This window comes from Gekko japonicus, unplaced genomic scaffold (assembly GCF_001447785.1).
Source record: "Gekko japonicus isolate JY-2015 unplaced genomic scaffold, Gekko_japonicus_V1.1 scaffold138, whole genome shotgun sequence".
NCBI classification, from domain to species: Eukaryota; Metazoa; Chordata; class Lepidosauria; order Squamata; family Gekkonidae; genus Gekko; species Gekko japonicus.
The window spans coordinates 711086-723745 of record NW_015163096.1 but is presented as its reverse complement, the minus strand read 5'-3'; the positions used below and the strand labels follow the sequence as shown (position 1 = coordinate 723745).

At 39.0% G+C, this 12660-nt stretch overlaps 1 protein-coding gene across 2 annotated transcripts in view; it reads left to right on the top strand.

Annotated features, from left to right (window-relative positions):
- The window catches only part of NDUFV2 (NADH:ubiquinone oxidoreductase core subunit V2), a 15216-nt gene extending 3023 nt beyond the window's left edge, over positions 1 to 12193 (top strand). Inside the window, exons 2-8 of one of the 2 annotated variants that reach the window (XM_015406616.1) lie at positions 1466 to 1531; positions 4526 to 4588; positions 4674 to 4790; positions 5412 to 5580; positions 6936 to 7045; positions 7581 to 7657; positions 9795 to 12193. In XM_015406616.1, the coding sequence (XP_015262102.1) occupies positions 1466 to 1531; positions 4526 to 4588; positions 4674 to 4790; positions 5412 to 5580; positions 6936 to 7045; positions 7581 to 7657; positions 9795 to 9888 (696 nt within the window). In that variant the 3' untranslated portion in view covers positions 9889 to 12193. The remainder of the gene's footprint in view (positions 1 to 1465; positions 1532 to 4525; positions 4589 to 4673; positions 4791 to 5411; positions 5581 to 6935; positions 7046 to 7580; positions 7658 to 9794) is intronic. The other variant, XM_015406615.1, reaches the window with a different exon arrangement.
- Positions 12194 to 12660: the final 467 nt, after the last annotated feature.

Genomic DNA, 12660 nt, shown 5'->3' with positions numbered 1-12660 from the left:
TTTCCCTAGTCATACTTCTTTGCAAGTAACATTGGTTGAAACAGGGCACAATTACAGTGCAATCCCAAAGAACGTTACACCCTTTAGATCCATTGAACTCAATGAGTTTAGAAGGGTTGAACTCTGTTTAGGTCTGTATTGTTAATCTGGAACTAATTTTTTTATGGCTTCTGTTGACTCTTTGAAACTTTTGAAATTGAAATCTTCACCACATTTGGCCTTAACACTGAGCTTGAGCCAGTCAAATGCTTGGGTAAGGCACAGATCCCCCCCCCCTTCTCATTCTTCTAGCACCTTGATTCTAAAATTGTTACCCAAGGGATGCCTATCGTGTTTGCAGAAAGTATTTCTTACACTCGACTTTGGTTCCCATAGGTCTCTGAAATGATTAATTTATTTTGGGAACTATATATTGCAGCAGATAGCCTTATAGAACTAAACTTAGTTCTTTGTGTTTAGAATTCTTCGGCACTGCTGCCTGACATTGATTAGGTATTTCACTTTTTGTAATTGCTTGTTTTTAAATATTTGTTGTAGCTTGGATTACCAGTGTTACAAGAATCATGACTAGAATAGCCCCAAAGAATTTAGTTCACATACATAAAGAACCTCCTATTAACTTCTGAATTGCTCATGTATTTAAACTTCTAAAGGTTGAGTCTTGGAAACTGGCATTTTTCTCTGCTTGTTAATAGGAAATAACTATTTATTTCGAAATTACCTGAATAGTCTGTCATTGTCAGGCCCTTTACATGAATTACATGTACTTTTCCAATGTGTTTGAATCCAGCAAGCCAGATGGCACCAATCCATTTGTGCTGGAGAGAAGAGGAGGGTGTTTTGCATCTCCTGTAGATCTATTATGATATGTTTTCTAAAATTTCCTGAAATTTTTGTAAAGATATTTGCACGTTTTATTCAAACGAGGGGATTAAGATCAAAGGTATGTTGACTTTTTTTAAAAAAATCTTTGACTCTCACAAATGACTTCTTGCGGGAAAGTTTTCATTTACAGTAAGGTGTTAGGAAACATGAAGCTGGGATTGATAGTCCTAGGGAGCTATCCTAATCAGATGACAGGGAATTAGTATAATAGTTTCTGATGTCACAGGGGCATTGAAGTCAGTGGGAAGGTAGCATTTGGGGGGACAATTATCACCGGAAAGTTACAAGCAGACAAAACCCAGGCTGTTAGCCCCCTCTTGCTCTGAGCTACTGATATCTTTTCCACTTGCTTGGCCTTAAGTAAATCAGGACAGAAAGTGGATCAATAGACATAGAACTTCATAAGGTAGGTGATAATAAAGACTTTTCTGGAAGAATCCATTCTCGGTTTTGTCCTGCCAAATAATCTGTTTCTGTAGTCTTCTGGTTGTACAAAATTTATTGCAGACCCAGCAAAGAAAATACCTAGAAATTGCAGCTGAAGAATAATAACCTTCTATGTTTGCTTATTGGTTTTAAGGTGAAGCAGATCCGCTGCTTTCATGCAACAGCTGTGCGCAGTAGTGCTGGTGGAGCCCTGTTTGTGGTAAGTAATGTGTATGTTTGACTAAAGCAGATGTAACTGGAAGTTGAAAACTGCATATTTGTTATTTTATGAGACTGTATTTTTCATTGGTTAGAAATATCTATTGCCTTTTTTGTATGTTGCAGTATGTGCATATGAATTTCAAAAGAAAATGTTTCAGACTTTGAATAAGGTAGAAATTCCTACATATTTCCATTCAGTTGAATGGGGTTCTTCTGTTTTGTAAGTGGTGACCACTCTTACCCAAGAAGTGGAGGTTCTCTTACAGTAATCACTCGTCTGTTTGCACGCAAACCTTTTTGAAATCGGTACTGGAAAATATTCCCTCACCTACCTGACAGAGGGAATTCAGGCAAGAAACCAACAAAATAGTTGCTGCAGCATTAGCCCCACTTGGCAGCATATGATAAAACTGCATTCTCCCTAAGTGTCCTGTGACATGATTAGGCTTTGCCCAGCTCTGATGGAAAGTCCCGCTGTCCTCTTAAGCTGCTGACAGAAAGCTGAATTGCACAATTAGGAATCATGCTTGAATGCTCTTCAGTACTGAAAGCTTATTTTGTATAGGGAAAACATGAGCACGTTGAAATAAAGGCTAAAACAGTTCTTCTTGACATGCTATTCCTATAGATGTACCTGTATTGTATCTGAAGAAGTGTGTGTGCACACGAAAGCTCATACCTTGAATAAAACTTTGTTGGTCTTAAAGGTGCCACTGGACTCAGACTTTGTTCTGCTGCTTCAGACTCACTTTCTAATTTATAGGGATGAGTATAATGCATGGCCAGATATAGATTACTTTCATCATTATCAGTGTTCTGTCACTGTTATTCCGGAGAGGATTTAAACAACTACTGTGTTCTGCCTGAAGACTGTATAATGTCTAGTTGTGATTTTGCAGCAGAAGCATTCTGGAACAATAATTTTGGCAGCTTATCTCACTATATATGTTAACCTAATTAAGCTCTTACATCTGTATTCTCACTAATCCCCCGGAAGGGCCATATGTCCTCTTTATTATAGATTAGAATAGTAGATTGTAATGTAATGAATAGTAGAATGTATTGGAATTTGGAATGGTAGATTGAAATGGTATTTCTCTGGACTGGGAACAGGGGAGATAACTCTACATAGCCATTCGCTCCACTTCAAAGATGATACTGTAAGGTCGCCTCCATACTTGAGAGGAGACTGATGGAACATAATGGCAGGATCTCAGTTAATTATTCTCAGCATTCCACAATTAAGGATACATCCATCTCCAAATTATACATATTTATTTCCTTCACTATGTTCCCCCCCCCCATTGAACCCAAATGAATGGCAAGCATATAAACTAGACTTATTATTCCTGAATCTGTTAAACATCTTCATTATGTTGCATGCTAATGTACTGCTCACCCTCTACCTATATGTATGGGCTGATCATTTCCATTTCATTGTATCTGAAGAAGTGTGTGTGCAGACGAAAGCTCATACCCAGAATAAAACTTTGTTGGTCTTAAAGGTGCCACTGGACTCAGTCTTTGTTCTGCTGCTTCAGACCAACATGGCTGCCCACCTGAATCCATTTTGGCAACTGTACACTATTCACTTTGAGAGGGTGGGTAGGAATAGACATGTAAAATTTCTGGAAATTCTAAAGCATAGGAGAATAAGATAAAGCCACGTTTGAGTCTTTTAAATCAAGTCAGTGTTTCACAAGTACTTAAACAACAATGTGGAAATGGAAGGTCCAAAATAGATCGAAAGGCAGATCTTGAAAAAATATATTTTAGAAATAAGCAGGCTGCAGTGGTAGATATTCTTTCTATGAATCATTCCATTTGCTAACTAGTGGTAAATCACAAGCCACTTCTACAGGAATAATTAATTTGTATAGCTGTAATAGTCCCAGTATATATGTCCTTTTAACCATTTCAACTGTCATTATGTCAGGTTTGTTCCCAAACACTGATTGGCTCTTCACAAATTGCCTCTTATGGTTTGTTTTGTGTACAATACAGTCACATACTGAGAAGCCTTTTAAACTGAAATATGGAAAAAAAACAACTCTGGCTTATGGAGAGAAGATTCTGTTTTGATTTTTTTTAAAAGTTGGACAGCAAAAATTGTTGCATTAGCAGCCTGCGTGCAGAGAATATATGGAATATGTGGCAGTGCTGAATAATTTAACATTCCTGGTACTTAGCAATAGTTTGGTAGGTCTGGGAGTAAAGGACACCTAATGCTGATGTATTAAAAATCTAACTTGTTGAAATATGACTATCTTTAATGGAATTGCTAAACACATCTTAAATTACCAAACAAGCGTATTTTGGATATTATTATTGGTTTTAGGTTGCTAAAGTGGGGGTTTTTTGCATTTTTCAGAAATTTGGCAACCCTAAACATCCTGTCTGCATGACTACTACAATGAAATGTGCTGTATTAACTGATCACTAATAGATTAATACCTATTACTGGATTTACTTGCACACCAGAGAGAATAGGCACAGAAATTTTTTACTACAAATGTTTTGACGTTAATTGTGGCAGCGTTCTGTTGATTTTGGAACACTGCATTGAATTTTTTTAAAAAAATTCTGAGCTTCACAATGAGATCTTAATTACTATTTTATAGAGAAAGATTCCAGTGGGTAGCTGTGTTGGTCTGAAGCAGCAGAAGAAAGTTTGAGTCCAGTGGCACCTTTAAGACCAACAGAGCTTTGTTCAATGTCTGCACTTTCATCATGTGCCCTAAGCACCCTTCATCAGACACAATGACATGAAATCTCCTCAAGCTCTACTTACAGGAAAAAGAGGGTGGGGGCAGCCACTAGGAAGGGCCAGTCACAGCCAAGATGTATAAGTACGTCTAAAATCAGTTCAGGTGACCAGTAGGATCAGTGACTGACCACCTGATCCGATTTCAGACCTATGGTCATCTAAAATGCATCTTTGCCAACACAAAGTAAAAATATATAATCATGTTTTTTGATATTTTTTGTACAGCACAGAGATACTCCTGAAAACAATCCAGATACTCCATTTGATTTTACACCTGAAAATTATAAGGTATGTCTTGGTGATGGCCAGGAAATTGAATTCCTATATAAAACTGAGATTATGGCCCATTGTGACATGTGTTTTTCTTGAACAGAGAATAGAGGCAATAGTAAACAACTTCCCAGAGGGACACACCTCTGCAGCTGTGATGCCCGTCCTTGATCTAGCCCAGAGACAGAATGGATGGCTACCTATATCAGCTATGAATAAGGTACTTAAATAATTTTTTCTTGTCATAAGTCTTTGTTATTCCTCAGATTCACTTCCGTAATTGTAAGTTGCTGGTAGGAATCAGTTTGTAACAAAACAAACTGCAAAACAGACTATACAAGCATGAGTTGTCCTCTATTCTGTATTCTGGATTTTTAAATTAAGTTGTATAAACTGTTAAACAGGCTGAGTCTGATAAAAGCATACTGTCTGTAGTCTTCCCCACTTCTTCACTGATGTCCTAGCTAAAAACCTGCAACAGGTCTCAGAGGGAGCTGGCAATTATAAGTTATTACTGAGAAACAGATGAGGACATAACCTTAGGCTGTTTGTATGGTTTGGTATACGGTTTCCTAATAAGTAAGTAATGTCTCCCACTTAGGTCAGGTATGTAAATTTTGTAAACTTATATTGAAAGGTATCTTGAAACCCAACTGTGTCAACATTTATGCTTTAACCATACTCTGTACCTTATTAATAGCATTTGGTCGCTGTTGGGTTTTGTGGGAAATGCTGTTAATGAGAATTCAAACCAAAATTGGAATAATTCCTCTTGGAAATGTTGTTTTGTTGAGGCTTCTCATTTATTGCCTTGAAAGAATAATTTTTTCTCATATTATAGGTTGCTGAGATTCTACAAATGCCTCCCATGAGAGTATATGAAGTAGCAACCTTTTACACCATGTATAATCGTAAACCTGTTGGAAAGTACCATATTCAGATTTGTACCACTACACCTTGCATGTTGCAGGATTCTGATGGCATCTTAGAAGCCATCCAGAAGAAGCTTGGTATGATGCCATACTGCCTTTCTTATTTAATCCATCCATATATTGTAATGTATTAAAGGATTTTGTGGTAGTGAAACTTCTGGCAGTGATGACAGAACTGCCTAGTGTCACAAAGGCAGGGCAAGCAGCAGATGCTTCGGATGCCAATAGCTATGTTCTCACATCCTAAAGATAAATCGGAAAAAGTAAGAAGGAGTGAAAAGGAGGAAAGGGTAGAAGCATGGGCTTACAAAAGCAGTCACCAGGGCTTGAGAAACCAGTAGTCCAAAAGAGGTGGTATAGGGCAAAGAAATGAGGTTTGGAACTTGTACAAGACTGTATTCAGAGAGTGGAGAGAAAAAATTGTATATTAGCTAGGAGCTGGAAAAGGTGACTTAACTGCATAGTGATTTGTACTAACCCACCAAATCTGGCTGCAGTAAGGCTTTAAAGAGAGCTGTGTATAATCAATATAGTGCAGAAGTAAGGCTCTGTACTTCTGAATATAACACAACAAAAAATTTAACTGCAGACTAGTTCCAAAAGAAGGCTTTGCTTTTAAGTTTCTTTGGTCCTAGTAGAATCTTGTAACAGGCTGCCTACACATCACATATATACAATTATTTGGGTCATGAAAGGCACATTTCTGTAGTTTCTTAAATTTCCTATATATACCATGTCATGTTAATAACCTGGTGACCATGGTCAGCCCCCCCCCCAATCTTGGTGAAGTGTCCACATTCCCTCACCCATCTTGTGCTTAGCCTTGAAGGCAATAATACCAGTTTATATAAAGGTGTGCACCCAGAGAATGGCAATAAGGAGGTTGGTTTGTATAGAGAAGAGGCTTATAGTAAAACTAGTAAATATGCATCCTTTTGGGGATACCTGTGTAGCCTGAATGGCAGGTTCCACTGTACGTTAAGAATAAAATATTTTTATTCTGGGTTAGGAAACCGAAAAATCTGAAACAGCAATGCAAATTATTCATGAGTGCTATACCACTTTCTCCTCTATAAGATTATAGCTAAAAGTTCCTTACAGTTTTTAGAACACCTTCAGGATGTGTTTCATTTAAGAAGGTAGACATTTTAAAACGGCTAAAAATTGACATGCTAGTGTTGTGCTTTTGTGAAAGAAACTGGATTGTCTAGTCTGATGAAGCAACCAGGGCTATACCACTGTAGCCAAGTTTTTAAAAAAATGGTAGAATGTAACATCAGCTGCTGGATTGGCTGGGGAACTGCATGTGTAGCATCTGTATGTGCACATGATAGCTCAGTCCATTAAGGGTACACCTACAGGATCTGCTTTCCACAAATAGTTGTTTTGTGCTTTTTATTGCTGGGTCTATTAACTAATCTTTCTTCCCTTAGGTATAAAAGTGGGAGAAACAACACCAGATAAACTCTTTACACTGACTGAAGTAGAATGCTTGGGTGCCTGTGTAAATGCACCAATGGTACAAATAAACGATAACTATTATGTAAGTGACTGTAACAAAATCATACTTGCACATAAACATCTTCTGTGTTCTTCAAAGACTACAGAGTCAAACTTTGACCAAAGGTTTTGCTGTTGCCTGTGTAGATGACGATTCATAGAATGGTTAAAATTCCAAACATTTCTTTGCATTGGGTTTCATTATTTTAATACAGCAATCAAATATTACTCCAGTGATTGTGTTACAGTGAGTATTCAGTACCCCCCAATACACATCTCAAGCATATTGCCTGATTATGGGACTGACTAAAATTTCTGTTGGATATGAGAAAGCTCTCCTCTTCAAAGCTTTAATTCCAGTGATTACTACAAAGTCTCAGATGTCAGCATTATAAATCCTATAGGCAAAATCAGTTTCAGTTCAGTACCTGACATAACAAGACACAACTGTAAGCATGTTCTTAAAGTCTTATTGCATTGCTAGTTTTTTTAAGCCAATGAAGAAGATTCTCAATGGCTGTTAGGATTCCTTCTTTGAAGAATACTGCATTTTCCTTATATAATATTTTACATTACAGGAAGACCTGGCCCCAAAAGACATTGAAGACATTATTGATGAACTAAGAGCTGGAAAAACTCCAACACCTGGCCCAAGGTACTTTATTTTATACAATGCAGAATATTAGGAGAAAACTGTGATAAAACACTTAAGAATGTAAGAGAAGCCATATTGCATCAGGCCAATGACCCATTCAGTCCAACACTGTGTCACAGTGACCAAAACCCAGGTGCCGTCAGGAGGTCAGCTGGCAGAGCCAGAACTCCAGAAGCTCTCCCACTGTTGCCCCCCAAGCACCAAGAATACAAAGCATCACTGCCCTAGACATAGTGTTCTATCTATACGTTGTGGTTAATAGCTACTCATGGACCTATGCTCCATATGTCTATCCAATACATTCTTGAAGCTGTCTATGCTTGCTGCCGCCATCACTTCCTGCAGCAGTGAATTCCACCTGTTAATTACTCTTTGAAGAAGAGGAGATTAACTCAGTTTTAGAGCAGCTTAAAAACTCCTTTCCCTTCCCCTCCCCACAACAGACACCCTGTAAAGGTGGCAGGGCTGAGAAAGCTCTTTCAAGAACTGCTCTTACAGAACTATGGCTTGCCCAAGGTCATCCAGCAGCTGCAAGTGAAGGAGTGGGGAATCAAACACGGTTCTCCCAGATTGGAGTCCATGCACTTAACCACTACACCAAACTGGCTTTGGATGAAGTTCTTCCTTTTACCTGTTCTAATCCTACTGCTTGTTAATTTCATTGAGTGCCCACCAGTTCCTGTATTGTGTGAGAGAAAAGTACTTCTTTCTCTATCCTCTATCATGTCACCCCCAGTTGTCGTTTCTGCTTAAGCTAAAAAGCCCTAACCTCTTTAACCTTTCTTCATAGGCACGGTGGTTCTAAGTGTCCTGTCTTAACATGGGACATGGTTCTTCTTCCCAAAAGAATTTGGTTTTGTTTCATGCTGAGACTGCCAACAAGAATGTCAGTTCAGAAGCTGTATATGTACTTCCCTATTTGGGGGCAGTTACTGAATTCTTCACTGAAATAATATATACTCCAACAAGTTTTTCCTTGTAACTTGATGCTAAGATGCTGTATTGGCTTTGTACTTTACTAGATGTTACTGAAAAAACTCAACCCATACTACAGCTTGGATCCAGTGGTTCTCCTGCATGAAGCGAGAAATCAATTCAATTCAATAGACCTTTAATGGCATATACAACATTAAAATCAGAGACATTAAATTTAAAACAATCAGCTAAAAGTCTGAGATAATTATAAAATCATAAAACGGAGTTTCCCACGTTTTTCACTCTTATCACATCAACTAAAAAATTGGCCACTGCCACAGTAATCTCTACTGTTGTATCATTCAATAGAATTTGACATTTTATTTTATTAGGGAGGTGATGTTTACCGTGCAACCAAGTATTTGCCAGGATTCCTTCCCCCCAGGGGTCATTTCGTAGAAAAAGAGCTAGGGGGGCTCATTAGCATAACTCATTAGCATATGCCACACACCCTGACATCACCGGAAGTGTGTCCTCCCCACAGCCGGCGGCGACCTCCAGCGGGCACCAGCAGGGAACTCCAGGCCCCGCCCTCCCGCACCTCACCCGGGGGGATGGCGTCCCCCCTCGTCCCCCCCCCAAATGACCCCTGCTTCCCCCCAATCCAAGATTCCTCTCCTTAGCTCAAGGCTGGGGAGTAGTTGTGGCTCAGTGGTAGAGCATCTGCTTTGGCATGCAGAAGGTCCCAGGTTCAATCCCCAGCATCTCCAATAAGGATCATGCTGTAGGTGATGTCAAAGACCTCTGCTTGAGACCCTGGAGAGCCGCTGCCAGTCTGAGTAGGCACTACTGACCTTGATAGACCAATTGTGTGATTCAGTATAAGGCAGCTTCATGTATATTCAAGGTTATAATTGCTTCCAACCCAGTGCCTAACCATTCTAGACTTGCAGTGATGCCCATACATAATTATGCAGAATCAGATCCTCTGGGTGATATACTCCTAAATAAGTGTGCAGAGGGGTTACAGGCATAGTTAATAGCAGATACCTGATAATTTTAATAGCTGGGTTCCTATTTTCCATAAAGATATTAAACTTAGTACTGTCTTTCTATAGAAGCTTGGGGGGGAAATCAACCCAGATCTCAATCACTGTTGTTTGTATCCTTGAGACAAACACAACTAGTGTAATACTGAGTAATTATTCCCTTTAATTTTCAGGAGCGGGCGCTTCTCATGTGAGCCAGCTGGTGGATTGACTTCTCTGACAGAACCACCTAAAGGACCTGGTTTTGGAGTTCGGTCAGACCTTTAACAAGTTGTAAAAAACAAAACACTAATAAATCTGAACTGTGGATAGCTGAAAATGAGTATTCTATTATGAAGTTCAATAAGATAACTTGGTAATTTTTTAACATAGCTCAAATATTGGAAAGACATTACTATCTGGAATTAAAACAATTGAGTTTATTTTTATTTTGATACTAACCAAAAATGATCCAAAATAGTCTTTTATCAGCTTGCATAACTAGAAAAATGTATGTAAAAATATAAGGCTGTTTACAACATTCAGTGAAAATAAATCAGCTACAAATACATGGAAGCAATAAAAACTATTTAGAAACGGAAAAGCATAAGAACATAGCATAACCTTTGGCTTAAATGATGTTAATTGACAGGTAAGGAAGCCTAGGAAAAATTGGGTGAAGGAACACGCCAACCACAGACCAAACTGTTTTGACTGTGAAAGGGCTGGTGCCTTATTCCTCAGTACAGATTTTCCAACATGGAAGTATAGGTCTCCAGGACCTATACAGAAAGTTTTTGCTACAAAGCTCAGTCAGTGTTTGTTACTTATCAAGTAGTCATGTGAGAAACCAGATTTCTAATGCGGTATTTGTTCTTCAAGCACAGTTTTCTTTGCTTGTGGATACTTAATTAGATTACTTGAAGTAGACAGTCTTGAGTGGGAGGGTACATTTAATCTTTTCTTACCTTCTAGACATACATGATTATATGATTACTAGATTGTTAAAACTCACACTTGTGATTTCAGATCAATGAGCTAAGAATCATAGGTGGGTTTCCTGGCTGTTAGAAGTAAACATGTAATGCAAGAAACCAAAATTTCAAGCAGGCCAGTGGGGAATCCCAAATAGAAAATTTAGTTGTAAATTTCCATAATCTCAATTTAACAGTGCTTGAACAACTATAAGTTACCCTGGATACAAATAGCACTCTTTAAGTTGAATTGCAATTTAGTTTCATTATGGTAAATGCAAAATCTCCTGAGTTATTTTTAAAGCACCTAAAAGCTGTTCTTATGACAGATGTTCTTACATTCTTCAGAGAAACAGTATTATGTTTTAGCTGTGGCTCAAAGTGTCACAGAGTTCCTTTCTCTCCATGCTGATAGTATAGAAGAAACTACACATATTTTAGATTTTTTTTCTTATTATTTATTTATTTATTTTAGCCCTCCCTCCCCTGCACAAGAGGCTCAGAGCAGGTTTTACAACATGATTAAAACATACAACATAACTGAAATATAATACAGCCTTAAAATCTATAAAATTATCAATTCACAAAACATCAGTAAACACTGCTAAAACGTCTGCTGCGCAATTAAAAGTGCCAGGGGATTCTGATTGTGGGTAACTGTAGATGCAGAACAAATGGGTGGGTGAGAAAGCCAATGATGGAATAAAGCTAGGCAGAGCAGGGGAGGCCAGTATAGCTGAATTGCCACCGCCTCAGCCATAGCCCTGGTGGAACATCTCCATTTTACAGGCCCTGCGGAACTACATTAAATCCCTGCGGAACTACATTAAATCCCTCAGGGCCCAGATCTCAGCTGGGAGACTGCTCCACCAGGCAAGTGCCAGAGCTGAGAAAGCTCTGGCTCTGGTCAAGGCCAGGCATACATCCTTTGGGTCAGGGGTCACCAGTAGGTGTTGATCAGAGGAGCACGAAGCCCTTTGAGGGACATCTGGGGAGAGACGGTCAGGTAGGTATGTTGGTCCCAGTCTGCATAGGGCTTTAAATGTTAGAATCAGAACCTTGAACTTGATCCGGAATTCAACTGGGAGCCAGCGCTCTTAAAGATGCACTTAATTAGAATTTTCATTGGGTGGAGCCAAAGTATTGAAAGCGGAGCTCCATTTGTGAAACATAACTTTCCTGTTTCCCTCCTTTCACTGTATCCTTTAAAGTCGTGGTTCCAAATTCGTTGGTGACACACAACTCCAAATTTATCTGGTATGGTGACCCACTTAAAAAGAGCATGCACGAATCAACAGAAAGTGGGACCCACTTTCACAGGTTTCATGACTGATGTCTGGTTGGAAAATGCTGCTTTTAAGCACAGCCCTGGATGTAAGGGAGCCTCCAGGAACAGCACTGTGTATGTTGTGTGGGAGGGTGGGGGACTGTTGAAAATCACTCAGCAGTAAGTTGGCATTTAAAACTGTAACCTGTACATAGAAACTTCTGACATCTAATTCTGGAATTTGACTTTTCTGCATGTGTAATGCCTTTTTGACAGTACTTTTCTGTCCTTGTGAGATTGTGCATTTTTCTAAAAGGCCTTAATAAACAGGGTTGTACTTGTGTCAGCTTTGCAGTCTTGCCAGAGAATTTCTGTCTAGTGATCATATAAGCACACTGTCAAATTGGGTTTTTTAAAAACTAAATTCTTAGAGCGCACTTACTAGTAGCTGAATTTAAATAAAATCCGAATCTAGTATAAATAAGTGAAAGCAAAACTAAATCCAAGAACTTCTGTCAGACACTGTCACAATTCTCATACACACTATATCAAACCACTTCTCATTACAGAAATGAGCTTATATGTTTGTATCCCCCCACCCAACTTAGAAATTGATCACTTTAATAGTGAACCATAGGCCCCGGTCACACGGCAAAGTTGCTGTGGGAGAGGCACGGATGGTGGGTGGATTATCCAGGCGCGATCACACCCCAACATCTGGGAAGTGGAGCACACCCATGGATTACCGCCAAAAATGTGCGTTAAAAAAGTAATACCTCCAAAGTACTAGTAAACGTTTGCAACGAGCTGCCTCCAGAC